The sequence below is a fragment of the Aquarana catesbeiana genome, linkage group LG09 (assembly GCF_042186555.1).
Source record: "Aquarana catesbeiana isolate 2022-GZ linkage group LG09, ASM4218655v1, whole genome shotgun sequence".
Lineage (NCBI taxonomy): Eukaryota > Metazoa > Chordata > Amphibia > Anura > Ranidae > Aquarana > Aquarana catesbeiana.
Window position 1 is genome coordinate 79398958 of NC_133332.1, and position 24173 is coordinate 79423130.

Sequence of the window (24173 nt, forward strand, 5' to 3'; positions counted from 1 at the left end):
CGCTCTCAGAGGTCCGGGGGCGGAGCTTTCGGCGGTAGGGACCGCCGAAAGCTCCGCCCCCGGACCTCTGAGAGCGGGAGGTGAGCCCGACTGGTCAGGATATCCCTATCCAAGAGGGCAGCAAGGCCCGAGGCATCTTCCACCACGAACTCTAGTCCACCTGTGTGTGAGGAGAGGCTCTGAAGAACTGGGTCTATTTTCACTCCACCAGTGGTTCCTCATCTAGGATGCCTGCACCACTTTGGCCCCAATCAAGGAGGAGAGTCTGTCACCGGAGCCCCTTGGTCCCTGAGGAGTGTTTGACACCTGAGCCCTGACGGACGCCTACACATGCTGTTCCTTGCTTGATTAAGGCGATTTATGACCCTCTATAATCAAAGGGTCCATTTCTTCAGGTGAGAGGCCAACCTATTTCTTGGTGGTGGGCTACCTGAAATCACTTCTCTACAAATTGGTGTTCGCTCGCACCTGAGGATGATTTACTGATTACCCTTATGGACATTGATATCATGGTGGACTTCAGTGTTTTACTTCTTTAGCGCTGCACTATCTGTTGTTATATTTGTATTAAGGGATTTGTTTTTTGACCCTAGTGTTCAGCAGCTTTTAATGCTCATTTACCACTTCGCGCTGATTTGTATTTTTTTCATAAAACAGGCCTAAGACCTAGAGCTCTCCAGCCAGAAAAGCTCATACTCCTCGCTGAATAGAGAACTCTAGCTCAGACATCCGCTAACAGATCACTGCTTCCACACAGAACAAGGGTCCTAATTCTGACACATGCTAGCAGGGGACAGGCTTTTCTACTCAGGCTGTGGCTGCTTTTTCTTTAAAAAAAAATAAAGAATGAACTGCCAGCCTTTGCATACCATTTGTTTGGATACACCTGGAATTTCTTTAGCCAATTTAAACAGAAAGTTCAGTTAGGCCTCATGAACACTGGGCTTTTAGCCCCAACACATGCGATCTTGGCGTTTTGGTGTGGGTGGAGGGAACAGGTGCACCAACCAGGCCGTTGTCATCATTCTGTGGAAATTCTATGAGGGACTAAAAGCTGCTGCTGGTGTTGGAAGTTGCACCGAGTGATACTAACATATAAAGCACTGTACTGCCAGGGACGAATGTCTGGGACACAAGCGGTCCGTGTTTTGGGCATTCAGCTCGGGTAAATACTGCCCCAAACCTTTGTACCATGCGATGCACCATCCAGCCCCATATAACGAAAGCAGTTTTACAGGCTGCTGGCAGCAAGGCAGGAAGGTGTGCCTGTGCCTTCTACCCGCAGTAAAATGTTGGGATCTTATGCACAGGGGCTAAACTCTCAGTTGGCATGAGGCCTTAGGCCAGGGGTGCTCAACATGTGGCCCTCTAATGTGGCCTTCGACCTCAAACTGAATTCAGGAGATTTGGTGCGCTTTCTTAAAGTGCCCCACACCTGCACAATATAATAGAAGGCTATGGCAAAGTGCAGCTAACCCGTAGGAAAGCCGCAGGTGTGGGTAACCCACAGCGCATCAGTGTGAAAACATATTATAGGGGGTTTAGGACAGATAGGGTTTATTTACATTTGCGGTATGGGGGGGGGGGTTGTAAAACCCCATAGTTGAGATGTGTTTTTACACCCAACCCCCCTCCACCACTGATGTAGCATCAGGAGTCACAATGATGAACCTGCCCCATGCTCCAGAGGGCCGTGTGGCCTCCCAGTCATATTCTTTTTTTACACTTGGACAAGAACAGTGGCAGGGGCAGCATATACAGGAGCCAATCCTCTCCATTTTCCTCCTGCAAATCCTGAAAGCCAGCTTCTCCTCTCCCTCCTGCCAACATTCAGCAGCTGCAGAAGGAAAAGGTTTATTATGCTATTCAAAAAAAAGTCAAAATTCATTCATGCATTTCATTTCATTAAGGCCCATGACCAGTTACCAAATCACTTAAGTGGCCCTCGCTCTTCAAAAGGCTGAGCACCCCTGCCTTAGGCTTTACATTTTCTTCACATCAGTGACCTGGTGAATCACTATCTGTGGTGTGCTTCCACCGACAATGTATTTTCTTGTGCAGTAAAAGGGAAAAGCTGAGAATGAAACTTTTCCCACACTCACACGTGTATGGCTTCTGTCTACATTCCTCAAACTCAACCTCACTATCATGATCCAAGTCATTGACTTCCTCAGTCAAATCCTGATTCTTATGTGTTCTTTGATGTCTGTACAGATGAGAGCTGCTAGTGTAGCTTTTACCACAATCGCACTTGTAACGCTTCCCTGTTTCATTGTCCTCAGCCTCGTGGTTCTCAACGAGAGGCAAATTCTGTACATGGTGAGCCTTTTGATGTCTATAGAGATGAGAACTGCAAGTATAACGCTTCCCACAGAAACACAAATGGGGTTTCATCATTTGCTCTAAGTTCTCTGGTTCTTCTTTTACAGGACGTCCTTCTGGAAGAACCTTCTCTTCGGAGTGCGTTTTTCGATGTCTATAAAGGTGTGAGCTACAGCTGTAGGCTTTCCCGCACTCACATATAAAGCGCCTTGCGGTTTGGATGTCGGAATCCAGATGGGTTCTCTGATGCCTATATAGATGAGAGGAGCATGTGTAGCTCTTGCCGCAAGCACAGACATAGGGCTTTATTTTTTCCTCCTGGTCCTCTACAATACGATATGTGGCAGCGCACTCTGTAGTCGCCGGTGGAGCTTGCTCACTACAACTGTTTTGGTGTCTTCTCAGGTTTGAGTTGCGGGTGTACTGTTTTCCACACTGGCAGGTAAAACATCGTTCTATGGGTTTCTTTTCTCGGATTACATTATTGTAGCGTTCACTAGGCTGGATTTGTGAGCCATGGGTCTTCCGATGATGTCTATTCAGATGTGAGGTACAGGTGTAGCTTTTCCCACAGAAACAAGTATATGGCTTTACCCTTTTCTCTTCTTCCACTGTGGTCACATTTTGATTCTCATCATTATCTTTCACCATCCATTTTTGGTCTTCGGGGTCCACTTTGAATGGTGGACCAAAATAATGTCCCCCAGGTTCCTGGTTTGTACTGATGTCACATTCCTCCTGCTCTTCTTTAATTTTGTTATATTTTTCTAGGCTGATACCTTGTACAAGAGGTACATCTGCCAAGCCACTGACTTCTCCGTTTATTCTATTAGGATCAGATTGCTCTTCTTCTGGCTCTCGCTTTACTCCCCACTCTTCTGTCATGTTTGATTTTGTTTTGCATAGAACTGCATTCTGTTCTATCCATTCTTCAGTGGGAGCAGTTGGATCTGGTGAAGAATTATCGGTTCTTTGCTTCTTTTGTGTTATAGGAACTCCTTTAGATGTCCTGGATGAAGCTCTTTTCCTAGGTGGGCCCATGATCTTCTCCCAAGCAAAACCATGAAAGTGGCTCCTAAAATCTTTGATTTGCCAGGATTAAATAGCTTACTCCTGACTGCTCAGCCCAGCACTGTTGACAGAGACACACAAAAAATATAAAGTTCTCAGGTGCTTACTATATATAACAAAAAAAAAAAACAAAAAAACATGTACAAGAAAAAAGCAATACAGTTACTTAGTGTGATTGACATTGGGCTAACAAGCCAACATTCCCCTATACCCTATTTTGCAATACTACTGGCTCTATTCATTACAAAAAGGAATAGGCATTAACCCTTTACAGACACACAGGCTACAGTATATATTAAGATAAGCGGTAATTGCTTGCTCTAGGACAGTGGTCCCCAAACTACGGCCCTTTGCATACCCTTATCTGGCTGACTTGCACTATTCCTCCAGCTGATACCAACAGTGGGGCACTATTCCTTCCTCTGATACCAACGATGGGGCACTATTCCTCCCACTGACACCAATGTTGGGGCACTATTCCTCCTACTGACACCAACGGTGGGACACTAATACAGTATCTCACAAAAGTGAGTCCTCCCCTCACATTTTTGTAAATATTTTATTCTATCTTTTCATGTGACAACATTGAAGAAATGACACTTTGCTACAATGTAAAGTAGTGAGTGTACAGCTTGTATAAAACAGTGTAAATTTGCTGCCACTTCAAAATAGCTCAACACAAAGCCATTAATGTCTAAACCACTGGCAACAAAAGTGAGTACACCCCATCAGTGAAAATGTCCAAATTGGGCCCAAAGTGTCAATATTTTGTGTGGCCACCATTATTTTCCAGCACTGCCTTAACCCTCTTGGACATGGAGTTCACCAGAGCTTCACAGGTTGCCACTGAAGTCCTCTTCCACTCCTCTGTGATGACGTCACAGAGCTGGTGGATGTTAGAGACCTTGCGCTCCTCCACCTTCCGTTTGAGGATGCCCCACAGATGCTCCATAGGGTTTAGGTCTGGAGACATGCTTGGCCAGTCCATCACCTTTACCGTCAACTTCTTTAGCAAGGCAGTGGTCGTCTTGGAGGTGTGTTTAGGATCCAATATATTTAACTCAGCCAAGGATAGGTGGAGCTGGGCACCACATCCCAAATTGTTAGAAAGAGGTAGAAATGGGAAAGGGGGGACTTTTAAGGTGCCAGACACAAAGAACTATATCATGTATATTAAAAATACCAAATTTTATTTAATACATCAGATTAAAAAAGTATAATAATCTCCAATTTTAATATAATATACTTCCACAAATATGCAATTTTAAAATTGGAGACTGTTATACTTTTTTAATCTGATGTACTAAATAAAATTTGGTATTTTTACTATACACGATATAGTGCTCTGTTTCAGGCACCTTAAAAGTCCCCCTATTCCTATTTCTACCGTGTGTTTAGGGTTAATATGTTGGAATACTGCCCTGCGGCCCAGTCTCCAAAGGGAGGGGATCATGCTCTGCTTCAGTATGTCACAGTACATGTTGGCATTCATGGTTCCCTCAATGAACTGTAGCTCCCCAGTGCTGGCAGCACTCATGCAGCCTCATACCATGACACTCCCACCACTATGCTTGACTGTAGGCAAGACACACTTGTCTTTGTACGCCTGACCTGGTTGTTGACACACATGCTTGGCACCATCTGAACCAAATAAGTTTCTCTCGGTCTCAACAGACCACAGGACATGGTTCCAGTAATCCATGTCTGCTTGTCTTCAGCAAACTGTTTGCAAGCTTTTTTGTGCATCATCTTTAGAAGAGGCTTTCTTCTGGGATGACAGCCATGAAGACCAATTTGATGCAACGTGTGGCGTATGGTCTGAGCACTGACAGGCTGACCCCCCACCCCTTCAACCTCTGCAGCAATGCTGACAGCACAAAAAAAAAAAAAAAAAAAAAAAAAAAGAAGAAGAGGAAAGTGCACCAAAAATGAGCCACGTCCATAAATCATTGAGGATACAAAATAAGGTAGTACTGAGTATTACCAGGGAGGCAGGCTTTTTAGGCTAAGAAACAGTGGAGAAGATATAGCAGTATAAAAAATATAAATTTATTGAAAAATACAAATATCTAAAAAACAATGACAATTGTATTAGATGCTATATGTTACAATTGTCATTGTTTTTTAGATATTTGTATATTTGAGCCTAAAAAGTCCACCTCCCTGGTAATACTCAGTACTACCTTATTTTGTATCCTCAATGCTGGCAGCACTCATACGTCTATTTCCCAAAGACAACTTCAGGATATGACGCTGAACACGTGCACTCAACTTCTTTGGTTGACCATGGCGAGGCTTGTTCTAAGTGGAACCTGTCCTGCTAAACTGCTGTATGGTCTTGGCCACCGTGCTGCAGCTCAGTTTCAGGGTCTTGGCAATCTTCCTATAGCCTAGGACATCTTTATGTAGAGAAACAATTCAGTTCCTCAGAGAGTTCTTTGCCATGAGGTGCCATGTTGAACTTCCAGTGACCAGTATGAGAGAGTGCGAGCGATAACACCAAATTTACCACACCTGCTCCCCATTCACACCTGAGCCCTTTTAACACTAACGAGTCACATGACAACGGGGAGGGAAAATGGCTAATTGGGCCCAATTTGGACATTTTCACTTAGGGGTGTACTCACTTTTGTTGCCAGCGGTTTAGACATTAATGGCTGTGTGTTGAGTTATTTTGAGGGGACAGCAAATTTACACTGTTATACAAGCTGTACACTCACTACTTTACATTGTAGCAAAGTGTTGTTTCTTCAGTGTTGTCAATGAAAAGATATAAGAATATATTTACAAAAATGTGAGGGGGTACTCACTTTTGTGAAATACTGTATTTCCCCTAATACCAAAGATGTGACATTGTTTACTCCCACTGGCCACGGTCCGGCACCCCTAAAAAGTCTTAAGCACAGTAAAATGGCCTTTTGTTTAGAAAGTTTGGAGACCCCTGATGATATCATATTGTCTGTAAGCTTAAACAATTTCAAATAGAAATGAAGCAAAGAACAATTGAAGGAGAAAGCAAAAAGTTACCAGATGAAAAAAAAAAAAACTCAATAGATGTTCTTGAATGGTAACCTAAGATTGCTGACTAGTAGTAAAATACCTTCACCCCCACTCCTCGGTTCTTAACCCTACATTCTATGTGTTTAGTGTGTTATTTAGCTTGCAGAAATGCATTACAGTCTATTTAACATGGTTTCCTAAGGTACACGTTCACATCTATGCGTTTTTTAGCCAATGCGTTTTTGGAAAGGGTCAGGGACTTTTTTTCCTGCAGCAGATTGCGTTTTGCATGTAATAGACTTCAACGGAGCTGCACCAAAAACGCAAGTGTTGCATTTTTTGTTGCGTTTTCAGGGGGTGGGTATCCCCCACTTTAAAAACATACAGTGTATAGCTGGTTGCTAATGAGCAGGCCTGGGAAGCCGGCTGCCACGTCCTTAACAACCTATGAGTCATCAGTTGTCATTTTTTTTTTTTTTAAATGGCATAGGGTTCCCATCCCAAATCCAGACCAGACCCTTATCCGAGCATCCAGCCAGGCAGGTCAGGAAAGGGAGGGGACGAGCGATCCCCCTGAACCATACCAGGCCACATACCCTTAACACATGGGGACAAGCACCATGTCCCCATGTTGATGGCATGTGACCTGGTATGGTTTGGGGGGGTGGGGTTTGGAGGCTGCCGATACAGTGCTCTATGCCCCATAATGTGCTGTGTCCCATGTAATGTGCTGCATAATGTGCCCTGCTGTGTATTCTCATGCAATGTGCCTTGCTCTCATGTAATGTGCCCTGTATACCCACGTAGTGTGCCCTCTTGAAAATGTAATGACAAGTTTGATAATATTAAAGGATAGTGCATATGTACATACAGTACCTGGAGCATCCCAGAAGACCAAAAAACTTGAGCGCTCTTATAGGCAAATCTTGACTTCCACTTTCCTCAACTCCCTGTTGGTAACTGGAGCCACCCTTCACCTGAAGAAAACAAACAATAGGGAGCAGTGAGTGTATTCTCTGTGCTTTACTCTTTATTAGGCAGACCACCCCATCAATGTAATGGGTCATTATTTAAGTACAAGAGGCAGGAGAGAGGGGGTCAGAATCAGCAACCTAGGCACTATTTGTAGGGCACTACAGGATTTGTGCACTTCTAATCTATGGGAGGTCCATGCTGATGCAACAACAAATATGCATCGATTTAAATGGCCTACAACCTAAAGCATAAGTGAACCCTAAAATTTACCATCAAGTCGGACCTTTCAAAATTCTCCTCAGACAAAAATAGGATTTTTTATAACAGCTTACCTGTAAAATCCTTTTCTTTTGATGTACATCACGGGACACAGAGCCTCAGTAATTACTGATGGGTTATATAGGGTATCACTAGGTGATTGGACACTGGTCACACCCTAAACAGGAAGTTCAACCCCCTGTATAATCCCTCCCCTTACAGGGATAACTCAGTTTTGTAGCAAAGCAATATAAGTGTATCAGAAGAGGGGCGGGACCTCTGTGTCCCATGATGTACATCAAAAGAAAAAGATTTCACAGGTAAGCTGTTATAAAAAATCCTATTTTCTTTCTCGTACATCACGGGACACAGAGCCTCAGTAATTACTGATGGGACGTCCCAGAGCAATGCTATCTGAGGGGAGGGGACCACACAACATAGGGTGTAATCAGACCTGAGGACCTCGAACTACTGCCTGCAGCACACTACGCCCAAAGGCCTCATGCCTTCCCACATCCACCTGATAAAATCTGGTGAATGTATGGACTGAAGACCAGGTTGTGGCCTTGCAGATTTGAGCCACAGAGGCCCGGTGATGCACCGCCCAAGAAGCACTAATAGCCCTAGTGGAGTGTGCCTTGATCTGAAAAGGAGGAATTTTCTGTTTCAAGCCGTAAGCTTGAACAATCATTTGTCGAATCCATTTAGAAATGGTAGACTTTGACGCTGCCTGTCCTCTATTGGGACCTTCTGGCAGCACAAACAAAACATCCGTTTTGCGAATTTGAGCAGTTGCTTTCAGATAGGCCTTGACTGCTCTTACTACATCCAAAGATTGTAGTGACCTTTCTTCCAGAGAACAGGGATCTGGAAAAAAGGAAGGCAGAACAATATCTTGGTTTAGATGAAAATCTGAAACCACTTTCGGTAAAAAACTAGGATGAGGGCGCAATACCACTCTATCCTTGTGTATGATTAAATAAGGCTCTTTACAGGAAAGAGCTGCTAATTCTGATACTCTTCTAGCAGAAGAAACAGCTACCAGAAAAATTATCTTTCTTGTCAAGACCAAGGGAATTTGACGTATTGGTTCAAAAGGCTGTTTCTCTATGACAGAACCAAGTTCAAGTCCCAGGGGTTTAGGGGCGCCTTAACCGGAGGATTAAGACACGTCACCCCCTGCATAAAGTTTCGGACCAAGGAATGTGAAGCAAGTGGCCGTTGGAACAATACTGATAAGGCCGAGGCCTGGCCCTTGATGGTACTCAAGGTCAGCTTCATTTCTAATCCCATTTGTAGAAAGTCTAGAATTCTACCTATTACATATTTTCTGGGATGCCAACCCCTGGATTCACACCAGGATACATAAGCTTTCCAGACTCTATGATAAATTACTCTGGAAGCTGGCTTCCTTGCATTGATTAAGGTAGAAACCACAGGCCCTGAAAGCCCACGACTCTTCAGAACGTGGGTTTCAATAGCCAAACCGTCAAATTTAGCGTTTGTAAGGCAGGATGGAACACTGGACCTTGAGATAACAGGTCTGGACGTGACGGTAGGGTCCACGGGGAACCCACTGTCATCCTTACTATTTCTTACTACCAAGCCCTCCTGGGCCAAGCGGGGGCTACCAGAAGTACCGACTTCCTTTCCTGCCTGATCCTGCGAAGGAGTTGTGGCAGTAGCAGAATAGGCGGGAATGCATAAATCAGTGAGAACCGATGCCACGGAATCACCAACGCATCTGTCCCGTATGCAAGAGGATCCTTTGTCCTTGCCACAAACTTGTCGATCTTTTTGTTGAATCTGGATGCAAAGAGATCTACATCTTTGGCATATGGCCGAAAGACGTCGGGGTGAAGAGACCATTCCGCTGGGAACAACCGCTGGCGACTTAAATAGTCCTCCTGCCAGTTTTCTATCCCTGGAATGAAAACTGCCGATATGCATGGCACATGCTTTTCTGCCCAGATTAAAATCTGGTTCACTTCTCTTTGAGCTGCCAGACTCCTGGTGCCTCCCTGATGATTGATATAAGCCACTGCTGTGGCATTGTCGGACTGGATCCTGACTGGGCAACCCTGTAGCCTGAGAGTCCAGGCCTTTAGGGCTAGATATGTTGCACGGATCTCCAGGATGTTGATGGGTAAGGTCCTCTCGGTTTTGGACCATACCCCTTGGACCGCAGACTGTTCCAGATCTGCTCCCCAACCCGAAAGACTGGCATCCATTGTTACCACCGTCCAGGTAACCGGTAGAAAGGATTTCCCTTTCTGCAGGCTTTCGGGTATTAACCACCAATTGAGGCTCTGACGCACTGCATGAGACAGGCGCATCGGAAAATCTAATGCCTGAACTTTCTTGTTCCAGGCCGACAGGATACTGTGTTGCAGCAGTCTTGAATGAAACTGAGCATAGGGAACTGCTTCGAATGAAGCCAACATTTTTCCCCGCAGCCTCATACAAAGGCGGACAGAAGGACCTTTTTTGATCCTGACTACCAGAATCAGCTCTCTTAAGGCAGTAATCTTTGCCTGAGGTGAAAATACCTTCTCCTGGCTTGTATCTATGATCAGACCCAAATACTCCAGTCTTCTTACTGGTTTTAGGAAAGACTTCTCTGGGTTGAGAATCCAACCTAGGCGTTCCAGATACTTGACTGTGGTCATCAAGTTCCCGCTCAAACAGGCAACCGATCGGTCTATCAAGAGCAGGTCGTCTAGGTATGCTATGACAGTTATACCCTGAGTCCTTAATCTGGACAGTGGAGGAGCCAAGATCTTTGTAAACACTCGAGGTGCAGTGGCTAGCCTCTGAAAGGGATTCTTCTCCTTTATCCCAGAGTTCCTCAGCCTGAGGGTCCTGGGTAACAGAGGAAGACCTAGTGCGTTTTCTTCCACTGAGTGAAGATGCAATTACGGCCATTAATCTTTCCTCTAAACCATTAATGGTTGAGGAAAAAACCTCCTGTGTAATGTATACAGGGGCTGAAGTGCCAGAAGCAGATGCAGCCCCTGACCCCAACGGCTCTCCCTGGCTAGCCGTTCCTGGCCCTTCAGGGGGGGGAAGGTGCTGCAGAAGGGGGGTCCTCAGAACCTGAGGGAGATCCCCTAGAGCCTCTGGTTCTTGGGGTATTTGTACCTCTTCTACCCATAGTGCAAAGCAACAAGGTGGAGGTATCACAAAAATGAACACTGACTGCTGAGCGATGTAGTCCGGCAACAGCCACTGCTACCAATGCCCAGTCTTAGTGTTTCTCAGTAAATGCTGCCTAGGGAATGCCTGTGTCCCACCTTACATGCGACCGTCAGCTCTGTGTCCCTCCATAGGCTGTGTGCACCTAACAAGTGTGCTTCATATAGCCTTGCAGCCGGCGATGTGGGTGTCTAATCACGCTGGACGTCGCGCTGACACTCCGCCCCCCCCCTCCTCTGACCAGCCCCCTCATTTTTTTCAAAAAACAGTGCTTTCCCGCGCGACTGACCCTCCGGGACAAGTGTGGAGGGGAGGAAGGAGAGAGGCCGGCAGCTGATGGGGTCTGCCATATGTAATGGCAGCGGCGGTGATAGAGCGGTGTACTACCACCTCACAGACCAACTGCGGCCCCCCCTAATCTTGGGGGGGAATATCTCTGAGGAGAGCCCCCCATTCCATCCTACCTGGAGCTCGGCTGGAGGAGCTTGTGCAGCGTGAACACCGAGACAGACAATCAAGCATGAAAAGGTATCTGCTCTTGGCAGCCCCCGGTGGCGACAATAGGCATAGCATACATTTACTTAAAGGAGAAACCTACTAGAATTTAAAAAATCTGTGGAATCTCCCTTACCTTATCCAGCTGCAGGGTTCTGCTATACAGAACCAATCTTCACCTCTCACGGTGGGCTGCGTTTGGAAAACCTTCAGAGAGACTGGGGTCCCCTACGGATAGGGGGATCTGCAGTTCTGGGCCTGTAAAGCACCCGGCCAAGAATAAGGCTAGAAAAAACAAATTCTGAAATGCGGTGTCCAGCTCTCTAAAAAGAGGAAGCGTTACAGGTAAAACCTCGTTTCCTCGGACACGAGGCCTGGGTACCATCCAATTCGGCCTAGAAAGGACACTTTGAAATGGATCCGGTTCGCCTGGCTTTCCCCAGTATAGGTTATAGGATATTCCCTTTGGAGCTCAGCACAGGACATCTTTTACACGCCCAACACCTAAGACACTGGCGAAAAAACTGAGGTATCCCTGTAAGGGGAGGGATTATATAGGGGGTTGAACTTCCTGTTTAGGGTGTGACCAGTGTCCAATCACCTAGTGATACCCTATATAACCCATCAGTAATTACTGAGGCTCTGTGTCCCGTGATGTACGAGAAAGAAATAACCAATTTAGCTGCCAGCATTTTTTTTTCTTTAATTTGCACACTCTTTACAGCACATGCCCAGCACAGTGCACAGTCCTGGCATCCTACAGATGCCGGGAATGGAGCTGGGTGTGAAGATAACGTATCCCCAGTGCACATGTGTGGGAGATACATTGACAATGCCAGCCCAGTTGGTAAAGAAAAAAAAGATGGTGGACCCAGAAGAGGATATGGCAGCAGCAAGAACAGAGTGGATGCAGGGATCTCAGACCTCACATTGCTGGAGCAGAATGCAGCCGGAGGCAAGTGTGGCTTAATCGGCAAGCATTCCATTATGGCAAAAAGCTGTCTGCCCTCACTACGATTTAATTCTGTTTTAGCCTTAGTGGGACACAAAAGGGAACCATAATGTGTCTAAGTCAGCCTCATCCTTTACAGTTATGGTAGCTATGGCTTTTTAATCAGGACACCCGAAACTCTGAAACCCACCCATGGACCACTTATGCTGCGTACATACGAGCGGACTTTCCGGCAGAAAAGGTCAGACGGAACGAATGCGTCGGATATTCCGATCGTGTGTGGGCTTCATCGGACCTTTTCTGTCAAAATCTGACGGACCTTAGAAATAGAGCATGTTTCAAATCTTTCCGACGGACTTGATTCCTATTGAAAAAAACGTTTTTCTGTATGCTAGTCCAACAGACCGAAAACGACGCAAGGGCAGCTATTGGCTACTGGCTATTGAACTACCTTTTCTAGTCTGGTCATACGTCATCACGTTCGAAACTATCGGACTTTGGTGGGATCGTGCGTAGGCAAGTCTGTTTCGTCTGGACTCCGTTGAAAAGTCCTTCGGAGTTCAGTCCGACGAGAAGTCCGCTCGTGTGTACGCGGCATTAGAGGTCCATGTACCTCAGGTTGAAAACCTGTTTTGGACCATACCCCATGTAGTTGTGTTGGCCCATAAGCCCTGCCCCATTGAAGCCATACATTTCACTAATGATAGCCAGTTAGTCTGAAAAAGCTGAAATGAATGGCTCTATAACATGAGGCCATATGTGTACTAAAAACCAGGGGTTTTACATGTGCGGTTGGCCATGGAGACATAAACGATTTGCATGATTCCACCCATGACTTATAACAGTGGTCTCCAAACTGTGGCCCTAGGGCCGGATGCGGCACTTTGCTTGCTTTTATCTGGCCCCTGAGGCACTATTCCTTCCACTGTCACCAACAATGGTGCACTATTCCTTCCACAGAAAACAAAAATGGGGCACCATTCATCCCAATGACACCAACTATTTCTCCCCTTTAATGCCAAATATCGGACATTGTTTACTCCCACTGGGCACAGTCCAGCCCCCCTAAAGCCTGAAGGACAGTATACTGGCCCTTTGATTAGAAAGTTTGGAGACTCCTGACCTGCAATATGAAATATATCCCTTATTTTTTTTTTCAACCTGTGATAAAGGTGGGACAAGCCAATTCCATTTGTTTTAGGAAGGCTCTACATTGTTCCTAGCTTTCAAATCAAATGGGAACATATGATCTTGCATAATATCCTCTACATACAATAATAACCAGTGACCATAATATATTTTGTGTCTGTTCACACCTCATTGCACTGTGCCGCAAGAGTAGGCTGCCCAACACAACGTGTCAAACGCAAATGTTGCGGCACACTGCATTAGGCAGCCTATTCAAACTGATTGGTCTGCAATGCATCTTGCTTCATGATAATAGAGGTCTTGCTGCATTTCTTTGCAGCCCAATGCACTGCACATTGTGTATTGTGGCGTCATGCAAAATGAATGGAATTACTAGGCACCAAACACACATACAAAGCGATTCTGCATGTTGTGATAATGTATGGATTGTACTATGGGTCACCACAATGTGCTGGTGTGAATGGACCCCAACCTGCACATTCATTCACTTCCTCTTTATTCCCAATCTATTACCTTGTTCATGTTCTTTAACCACCTCAATACTGGGCACTTTCACCCCCTCCCTGCCCAAGCCATTTTTTAGCTTTCAGCACTGTCACACTTTAAATGACAATTTGCGCAGTCATGCAACACTGTACCCAAATCAATTTTTTTTTATTTTTTCTTCACACAAATAGAGCTTTCTTTTAGTGGCAATTAACCGCTTCAGCCCCGGAAGGATTTACCCCCTTCCTGACCAGAGCCCTTTTTGCGATTCAGCACTGTGTCGCTTTAACTGACAATTGTGCGGTCGTGCGACGTTGCACCCAAACAAAATTGATGTCCTTTTTTACCCACAAATAGAGCTTTCTTTTGGTGGTATTTGATTACCTCTACGTTTTTTATTTTTTTTGCACTATAAACAAAACAAAAAAAAAGGAGCGACAATTTGGAAAAAAAAAAAAGCAAGATTTTTTACTTTTTGCTATAATAAATATCCCCAATATATACATTTTTTTTTCTTACTCAGTTTAGGCAGATATGTATTCTTCTGCATATTTTTGGTTAAAAAAAAAGAAAAATCGCAATAAGCGTATATTGATTGGTTGGCACAAAAGTTATAGCGTCTACAAAAAAGGGGATAGATTTATGGCATTTTAATTATTTTTTTTAATTATTATTAATAATGGCGGCGATCTGCGATTTTTATCATGACTGCGACATTATGGCAGACACATCGGACACTTTTGACACTATTTTGGGACCATTGTTTTTTATACAGTGATCAGTGCTATAAAAATGCACTGATTACTGTGTAAATGACACTGGCAGGGAAGGGGTTAAACACTAGGTGGCGATCAAGGGGTTAAGTGTGTCCTAGGGAGTGATTCTAACTGTAGGGGGGAGTGTCTCACTAGAACATGACAGAGATCACTGCTCCCGATGACAGGAAGCAGTAGATCTCTGTCATGTTGCTAGGCAGCAACATGACAGGATGCATTAAGGTTAAAAACACAAGGGTTTACAACCCCTTTAAGATAAAAAGCCTTCTGTGTGCAGCAGCCACCCCAATACTTACCTGAGGTTCCTCTCTGTCCAGCGATGTCCACGAGTGTCTCAACCGTCTGAGATTCTCCCTCCTGATTGGCTGAGACAAAGCAGCAGCGCCATTGGCTGCCACCAATCAAAGTCAGCTAGCCAATCAGGGGAGAGAGGGGGCGGGGCCGGGTCAGGACTCAGCTCGGGTGCCCCCATAGCAAGCTACTTGCTGTGGGGGCACTCAACAGGAGGGAGGGGCCAGGAGCATCAAAGAGGGACCCAAGAAGAGGAGGATCTGGGCTGCTCTGTGCAAATCCACTGCAACAGAGCAGGTAGGCATGTTTGATATTTTTATAGGGAAAAAAAACAAGACTTTACAATTAGTTACACCCATGCACATAAAATCGCCCCCCCCCCCCCCCAAAAAAATGTGAGCCCCCCCACGTCGAAATGTAAATGCACGCGGTACATATGGCCGCGCACGCCAGAATGAGAGCAATATTTCTAGCACCAGACATCTTTTGTAACACTAAACTGATGATCTATAAGGGGCTTTTAAAGAGTCGCCTATGGAAAATATAGGGTACTCAAGGTACACCATTTCACAGGCACACGCAAATTTAAGGTGTGACATGTTGGGTATCTATTTACTTGGTGCAACCTCAACCTTTATATTTTCCCTAAAAATTGGGTAATTTATTGCATTTTTCGCATTACAAGCCGCTCCGGTGTGAACAGGGGGCTTACGGAGATTCACTCACTGTGTTAGTCCTGTTTACTGCTATGACTGAAAGTCAAAGGAAAATCCCACATTTTCGGTTGATTCCAGAAGAAATCTGGGGACAGTACAGAGTTCTGGTTATACACCAGGATTCCCTTTTCCCTTGGAGAGATTTCCCCTCACTTCCTGTTTGGCTATAGGACAGGAAATGACAGAAAATCTCCCCAATGAGCCACAGATGGCAAAAAAAAAAAAAAAATCTGACAGGGGTTACTTTACCAAAATAATAATAATTCTGCCTATAGTTCTACTTTGATCAAAAACAATTAAAGGGAAACAAAAATGTATGTATCAAAATTTGTTACCAATTAAAACCCTACTTGTCCTGAGAAAATTAAATATAAAATACCGTATGTTAGGATAGACTACAAATCCTGAGATATAGGGCTAATACAGACGGTGGGATGCACAAAGGAGTAAGGGTCCAGAAAGACTGTCTGTGAGTTGCAGGTGGTGCCATAGATGTCAATGTCTGCACATGCTTGTACCCGGGTAAACTCTGATGCTTTCTTTTATTGGCATTTACACGTACGCTTGGGAAATACATCATACGCACGTGTTTGTAATGTCAGATGCATGAAAGCATCAGCATGTATCCAAGTACAAGCCTGTACAGCTATTCACTTCTATGGCTGCCTGTGCTTGTTACCTGCGGCTCCCTGTGCACAGCAAAAGGCCGCAAAGAGCTCCCGTGCGTCTCTCAGCGTCTGTGTGCATGTGCAGAAACAAGACATCGCCCAATAAGACAATCTGAGACTTGGGGACGTGGGGCTCATTCACAGGGCAGAAAAAACATGTTTAGTTGCATATTTTTGTTGCATGAAAGAATGATCCTGCGTAAAATACGCACTTAAAATATTCACATTTATGTGTGTTTCTACGCGTTTATGTGCTTTTATATGTATGGATGCAGCTTTATACGGGCTTACACACCTTTATATAAACGTATGTGTTTATGCGTCTTTATACAGGATTATACAGCTTTACCTGTTATGCGTCTTTATACGTGTTTATCACCTTTATACAGCGACTTGCAAAAGTATTCACTCCTCCTTGGCTTTTTACCTATTTTGTTACATTACATCCTTTGGTTCAATGTTTTTTTAATCTGAATTATATGTGATGGATCAGAACACAATAGTCTAAGTTGGTGAAGTAAAATTAGAAAAATATATACATAAAAGTATTTTTCAGAAATAAAAAAAACTGATAATTGGCATGTGCGTATGTAATCACCCCCTTTGTTACGAAGCCTATAAAAAGCTCTGGTGCAACCAATTACCTTCAGAAGTCACATAATTAGTGAAATGATGTCCACCTGTGTGCAATCTAAGTGTCACATGATCTGTCATTACATATACACACCTTTTTGAAAGACCCCAGAGGCTGCAACACCTAAGCAAGAGGCACCACTAACCAAACACTGCCATGAAGACCAAGGAACTCTCCAGACAAGTAAGGGACAATGTTGTTGAGAAGTACAAGTCAGGGTTAGGTTATAAAAAAATATCCAAATCTTTCATGATCCCTAGGAGCACCATCAAATATATCATAACCAAATGGAAAGAACATGGCACAACAGCAAACCTGCCAAGAGACGGCCGCACACCAAAACTCACGGACCGGGCAAGGAGGGCATTAATCAGAGAGGCAGCACAGAGATCTAAGGTAACCCTGGAGGAGCTGCAGAGTTCCACAGCAGAGACTGGAGTATCTGTACATAGGACGACAATAAGCCGTAAGCTCCATAGAGTTGGGCTTTATGGCAGAGTGGCCAGAAGAAAGCCATCACTTTCAGCAAAAAACAAAATGGCACATTTTGAGTTTGCGAAAAGGCATGTGGGAGACTCCCAAAATGTATGGAGGAAGGTGCTCTGGTCTGATGAGACTAAAATTAAACTTTTTGGCCAAAGAAAATGCTATGTCTGGCACAAACCCAACACATCACATCACCCAAAGAACACCATCCCCACTGTGAAACATGGCGATGGCAGCATCATACTGTGGGGATGTTTTTCAGCAGTCGGGACTGGGAAACTGGTCAGAGTTGAGGGAAAGATGGATGGTGCTAAATACAGGGATATTCTCAGGCAAAACCTGTACCACTCTGTGTGTGATTTGAGGCTAGGACGGAGGTTCACCTTCCAGCAGGACAATGACCCCAAACACACTGCTAAAGCAACACTTGAGTGGTTTAAGGGGAAACATGTAAATAGAAAATCTGTGGTCAGACTTAAAGATTGCTGTTCACAAGAGCAAACCATCCAACTTGAAGGAGCTGAAGCAGTTTTGCAAGGAGGAATGGGCACAAATCCCAGTGGTGAGATGTGGCAAGCTCATAGAGACTTATCCAAAGCGACTTGAAGCTGTGATAGCTGCAAAAGGTGGCTCTACAAAGTATTGACTTTAGGGGGGTGAATAGTTATGCACATTGACTTTTTCTGTTATTTTGTCCTATTTGTTGTTTGCTTCACAATAAAAAAAATAAAATCTTCAAAGTTGTGGGCATGTTCTGTAAATTAAATGATGCAAAACCTCAAACAATCCGTGTTAATTCCAGGTTGTGAGGCAACAAAACATGAAAAATGCCAAGGGGGGGGGGGGGTGTGTGTGAATACTTTTGCAAGGCACTGTATGTCTCTATTATACCTCCCAACTTTTTGAGATGGGAATGAGATACACCTAAAAGCAAAAGTATGCAGGCACAGGACACACCCCCTACCACGCCCCCTTAAAAGGAGAATTGTACAAAAAAAAAACAAGATTTGTTAAACGCACAAGTGCTTTTTTTTACCACTACTATTCCTTTATATTGGCTTCTGGAATTTACAAATGCAGCAATTTAGAAGTCAGATGAGAGGTTTAGCTCTGGGAAACACTTTTTGATAGATAAAAAGTGCATTTTATATAGATCTATATAGATCAGACCAAAATGAGGAGGACAGAGGGACAGTCCCTCGAAATCAGGGACAGTTGGGAGCTATGCTCTATACGTGTTTTTTTTTTTTTTTTTTTTAATGTGTTTATATGTCTCAATACGTGTTTATACACCTTTTATATGTCTCAATACGTGTTTATACACCTTTTATATGTCTCTATACGTGTTTATACACCTTTTATATGTCTCTATACGTGTTTATACACCTTTTATATGTCTCTATACGTGTTTATTCCCTTCCCGTCGAGCGCATGCAGATGTGCGGCCTCGGCTTTCGGGGGTTATACCAGGATGATGCCCGCAGCTGCAGGCATCATCCCCATACCGTTTTGTAGAGCGGGCGATCGGCTTTCCAGGGATAACAACCAATGCGGCTAAAAGCCACTCGGCTGTTATCCCAGAGGAGCAGGAGGTGACTCCCCCCCTCCTGCCGCTCTGAACGGGGCTCCTGTCCCACCGGGGGACCCGATCGACGATCCGCCACTTCCGGCGGCTAGGGACAGACTGGCACGAAGCCGGAGACGGCTTCATTCTAGTCTCCTGATTGTAAACACAGAAACTACGTCACTTCCTGTTTACTCGACTGCCAATGGCGCCGGTTTAAAAAAAAAATATACAGTATTCAGAATCACCGAAAACGGCGATCTGAATACTTTGAAGTGCAAAGAAGGGATTGGAGGTCTTTTAGACCCCCGATCCCTCCATAAAGAGTACCTGTCACCACCTATTACTGTCACAAGGGATGTTTACATTCCTTGTGACAGCAATAAAAGTGATCAATTTTTTTTTTTTTAACATAATTTAATAATATAAAAATAAATAAGAAAAAAATTTTTTTTTAAAGCGCCCCCATCCCCGCGAGCTCGCGCAGCAAAGAAAACGCATACGGAAGTCGCGCCCGCATATGTAAACGGTGTTCAAATCACACATGTGAGGTATCGCCGCGATCGTCAAAGCGAGAGCAATAATTCTAGCCCTAGACCTCCTCTGTAACGCTAACCTGGTAACCGTAAAAAAAAAAAAAAAAAAAAAAAAAATTAAAGCGTCACCTATGGAGATTCTTAGGTACCGTAGTTTGTTGCCATTCCACGAGTGCGTGCAATTATAAAGCGTGACATGTTTGGTATCTATTTACTCGGTGTAACATCATCTTTCACATTATACAAAAAAAATTGGGCTAACTTTACTGTTCGTTTTTTTAAAATTCATGAAAGTGTCCCTTTTCCCAAAAAGTTGCGTTTAAAACACCGCTGCGTAAATACCATCTGACATAAAATATTGCAACAATCGCCATTTTATTCTCTAGATTCACTGCAAAAAAAAAAAAAAAACATATATAAATGTTTGGGGGCTCTAAGTAATTTTCTAGCAAAAAATACGGATTTTAACTTATAAACACCAAATGTCAGAAATAGGGTTAAACTCATTTATATGTCTCTATACACCTTTATATGCCTCTATACGTGTTTATACACCTTTATATGCCTCTATACACCTTTATATGTCTCTATACACCTTTTATATGTCTCTATACGTGTTTATACACCTTTATATGCCTCTATACGTGTTTATACACCTTTATATGCCTCTATACGTGTTTATACACCTTTATATGTCTCTATACACCTTTTATATGTCTCTATACGTGTTTATACACCTTTATATGCCTCTATACGTGTTTATACACCTTTATATGTCTCTATACACCTTTTATATGTCTCTATACGTGTTTATACACCTTTATATGTCTCTATACGTGTTTATACACCTTTTATATGTCTCTATACGTGTTTATACACCTTTTATATGTCTCTATACGTGTTTATACACCTTTATGTGTCTCTATACACCTTTTATATGTCTCTATACGTGTTGATGTGCTTTTACATGATTATACACCTTTATATGTGTACACATGTAATATCTTCAGCTGAGTCCTACTGTTTTTGTTGTTAGGACTAAATGCAGCGCACGTTTTCGCATGTAGATGCACCTGTGTGTATGGGCTCATTGATTACTATGGTGTTGCATTCAGATAAATGCTGTGTTTTGTCTTTTTATGAGAAAAGGGCCTAGGGACTCTAGTGGTGACAGTGAGCCTGCACTATATACAAAATATATATATATATATATATAGTAATCCTCAGCAAATTGCACACATACTGACATGCAGCAGATCGCTGTTATAAAACCCTCCCAGCAGGGGGCACTGTGCCAGCATACAAAGCACGTACTGCCCCCACTCTCTACCTACTTACCCCTCCTGGAGGCCGCCTACAGGACAATGCAGGAATGACAGCAAGCATACACGCCTATTGTCCTAGTCTCAGGCGGCGCTCTCCGCACTGCGGTCACCTAAGAGCGGATCACCGAGCAGGCTGGATGGCTCACTTCTAGCAGCCCTGCAGGCAGGGTTTGTGCTGGCCTGCTTCTATTGTGTGATGGAGGGAATCACTGCAAACTACAATTCCCACAATCCTCCACTCTTTCCCATGTGAGCTGCATGGAAGCCATTCTTAGACCAGCTCGTGATTCCGCCCTGCAACGCCCTATGAACTGCAATTCCCACAATGCAATTGGGGCGAGGTCAGGGCTGATCGCAGTGCATTGTGGGAGTTGGAGTTTCTATGCGGATCAGGGTCAGCTCTGTGTGGGGAGGGGTGTGCTGAGTGTGACGTCCAGGGCGGTGCTGCCCATACACTGACAGAATATTCTTAGAACATTGGAATTTCATTTGAACGCAGTTCAAGATTTAACATTCGATTTTGGAACAAATGGATTTTATCGAATGAAAACCACATGCACTGTTAGATATTTCCACATTCAAGAAAACATTTCCATCCTGCTCCTTCCAATTTTTATTGCTCCCACAAATGATTAGAAAAGAGAATGAATATTCTTTAGCTGTCCATACAGTACATGGCTAGACCATCGAATGAAAACTCAAGTCCATAGACCGATTGTTCGAATTTTCTATGGCTAGTGCGCTCACTGCGACAGTCAATTTTCACTTCAAGATGCTGGAAAATGTTTGTTTGAATGAATAGTTGTTTGTAAGCCAATCGTTCCAAAAAAAAGTGAAATGAGCTGTAAGGGCCGTACTAGAAATTGATTGGAAAAAAAACCCAAAACATTTTTTTACTGAAAGATTTACCCCCCTTCATGACCAGGCCATTTTTTTACAATTCGGCACTGCGCTACTTTATTCACTTCCCACCTGGGCCAATTCTGACACTTCACTCCTACATGTAAACATTTACTTTTTTTTTGTGCTGGAAAATTTCTTAGAACCCCCAAAGATTTTATAATTTATATATATATATATATATATATATATATATATACACACAGTATCTCACAAAAGTGAGTACACCCCTCACATTTTTATAAATATTTTATTATATCTTTTCATGTGACAACACTGAAGAAATGACACTTTGCTACAATGTAAAGTAGTGAGTGTACAGCTTGTATAACAGTGTAAATTTGCTGTCCTCTCAAAATAACTCAATACACAGCCATTAATGTCTAAACCGCTGGCAACAAAAGTGAGTACACCCCTAAGTGAAAATGTCCAAATTGGGCCCAATTAGCCATTTTCCCTCCCCGTTGTCATGTGACTCATTAGTGTTACAAGGTCTCAGGTGTGAATGGGGAGCAGGTCTGTTAAATTTGGTGTTATCGCTCTCACTCTTTCATACTGGTCACTGGAAGCTCATGGCAAAGAACTCTCTGGAGGATTTGAAAAAAGAATTGTTGCTCTACATAAAGATGGCCTAGGCTATAAGAAGATTGCCAAGACCCTGAAACTGAGCTGCAGCATGGTGGCCAAGACCATACAAGACCAAGACCATACAGAGGTTTAACAGGACAGGTTCCACTCAGAACAGGCCTCGCCATGGTCGACCAAAGAAGTTGAGTGCGCGTGCTCAGCGTCATATCCAGAGGTTGTCTTTGGGAAATAGACGTATGAGTGCTGCCAGCATTGCTGCATAGGTTGAAGGGGTGAGGGGTCAGCCTGTCAGTGCTCAGACCATACGCCGCACACTGCATCAAATTGATCTGCATGGCTGTCGTCCCAGAAGGAAGCCTCTACTAAAGATGATGCACAAGAAAGCCTGCAAAAGTTTGATTAAGACAAGCAGACTAAGAAAATGAATTACTGGAACCATGTCTTGTGGTCTGATGAGAGCACGATAAACATTTTTTGGTTCAGATGGTGTTAAACGTGTGTGGCGGCAACCAGGTGAGGAGTACAAAGACAAGTGTGTTTTGCCTACAGTCAAGCATGGTGGTGGGAGTGTCATGGTCTGGGGTTGCATGAGTGCTGCCGGCACTGGGGAGCTACAGTTCATTGAGGGAACCATGAATGCCAACATGTACTGTGACATACTGAAGCAAAGTATGATCTCATCCCTTTGGAGACTGGGCCGCAGGACAGTATTCCAACATGATAACGACCCCAAACACACCTCCAAGACGACCACTGCCTTGCTGAAGAAGTGGAGGGTAAAGGTGATGGACTGGCCAAGCATGTCTCCAGACCTAAACCCTATTGATCATCTGTGGGGCATCCTCAAACAGAAGGTGGAGGAGCGCAAGGTCTCTACCATCCACCAGCTCTGTGATGTCATCATGGAGGAGTGGAAGAGGACTCCAGTGGAAACCTGTGAAGCTCTGGTGAACTCCATGCCCAAGAGGGTTAAGGCAGTGCTGGAAAATAATGGTGGCCACACAAAATATTGACACTTTGGGCCCAATTTGGACATTTTCACTTAGGGGTGTACTCACTTTTGTTGCCAGCGGTTTAGACATTAATGACTGTGTGTTGAGTTATTTTGAGGGGACAGTAAATTTACACTGTTATACAAGCTGTACACTCACTACTTTACATTGTAGCAAAGTGTCATTTCTTCAGTGTTGTCACATGAAAAGATAAAATAAATATAGAATAAAATGGTGGGTGTTGCAATTTTTTATGCCGCACGGTATTTGCGCAGCGGATTTTCAAACACAATTTTTGGAGAAAAAAAAAAGCACTTTCATTAGTAAAAAACCCCAAAACACTAAAGTTAGCCCAATTTTTTGTATAATGTGAAAGATGACATTACGCCGAGTAAATAGATACCCAACATGTCACACTTTAAAATTGTGTCCGTCCGTGGACTCTCCATAGGCGACGCTTTAAACGCCTGTGACAGTCCCCCGTACTCAAGAGGAGTATGTCTGCCGTATAAACTTCCTTTATCCCGTACCAACACGATCCACGATCCAAGATCCCTTAGCCCACCCAGTCACTTGTCGAGACATCAGTGTAGGGTGGAAAACAGAAGACTGTTTATTCAAATAATGACACAGAGCGGGGTAAACTACGTTCAGCTTTCCAACAGTAGACAGACTTTAGGAGATCCTGCTGGGAAAATCCCCCCCCCCAAGCATCTAATAGCTAACAGGATTTCATTACATGTAGACATGTGCAATTCGTTTAGTTCCAAATTCGTTTTTCGTCAAAATTCGGC

General features: G+C 43.9%; 1 protein-coding gene across 1 annotated transcript; it reads right to left on the reverse strand.

The window, feature by feature from the left end:
* Positions 1–438: 438 nt before the first annotated feature.
* On the reverse strand, positions 439–21220 carry LOC141107836 (uncharacterized). The gene is made up of 3 exons (XM_073598860.1): positions 20913–21220; positions 7270–7370; positions 439–3454 (listed from the first exon to the last, which is right to left on the reverse strand). The coding sequence occupies exon 3, from the start codon at positions 3361–3363 to the stop codon at positions 1999–2001; it is 1365 nt and encodes a 454-aa protein (XP_073454961.1). The 5' UTR covers positions 3364–3454; positions 7270–7370; positions 20913–21220; the 3' UTR covers positions 439–1998.
* Positions 21221–24173: the final 2953 nt, after the last annotated feature.

What these genes read in the sequence shown, in the direction of transcription:
- LOC141107836 (XM_073598860.1), bottom strand. Translation starts at nt 3,363, where the DNA reads ATGGGCCCACCTAGGAAAAGAGCTTCATCCAGGACATCTAAAGGAGTT.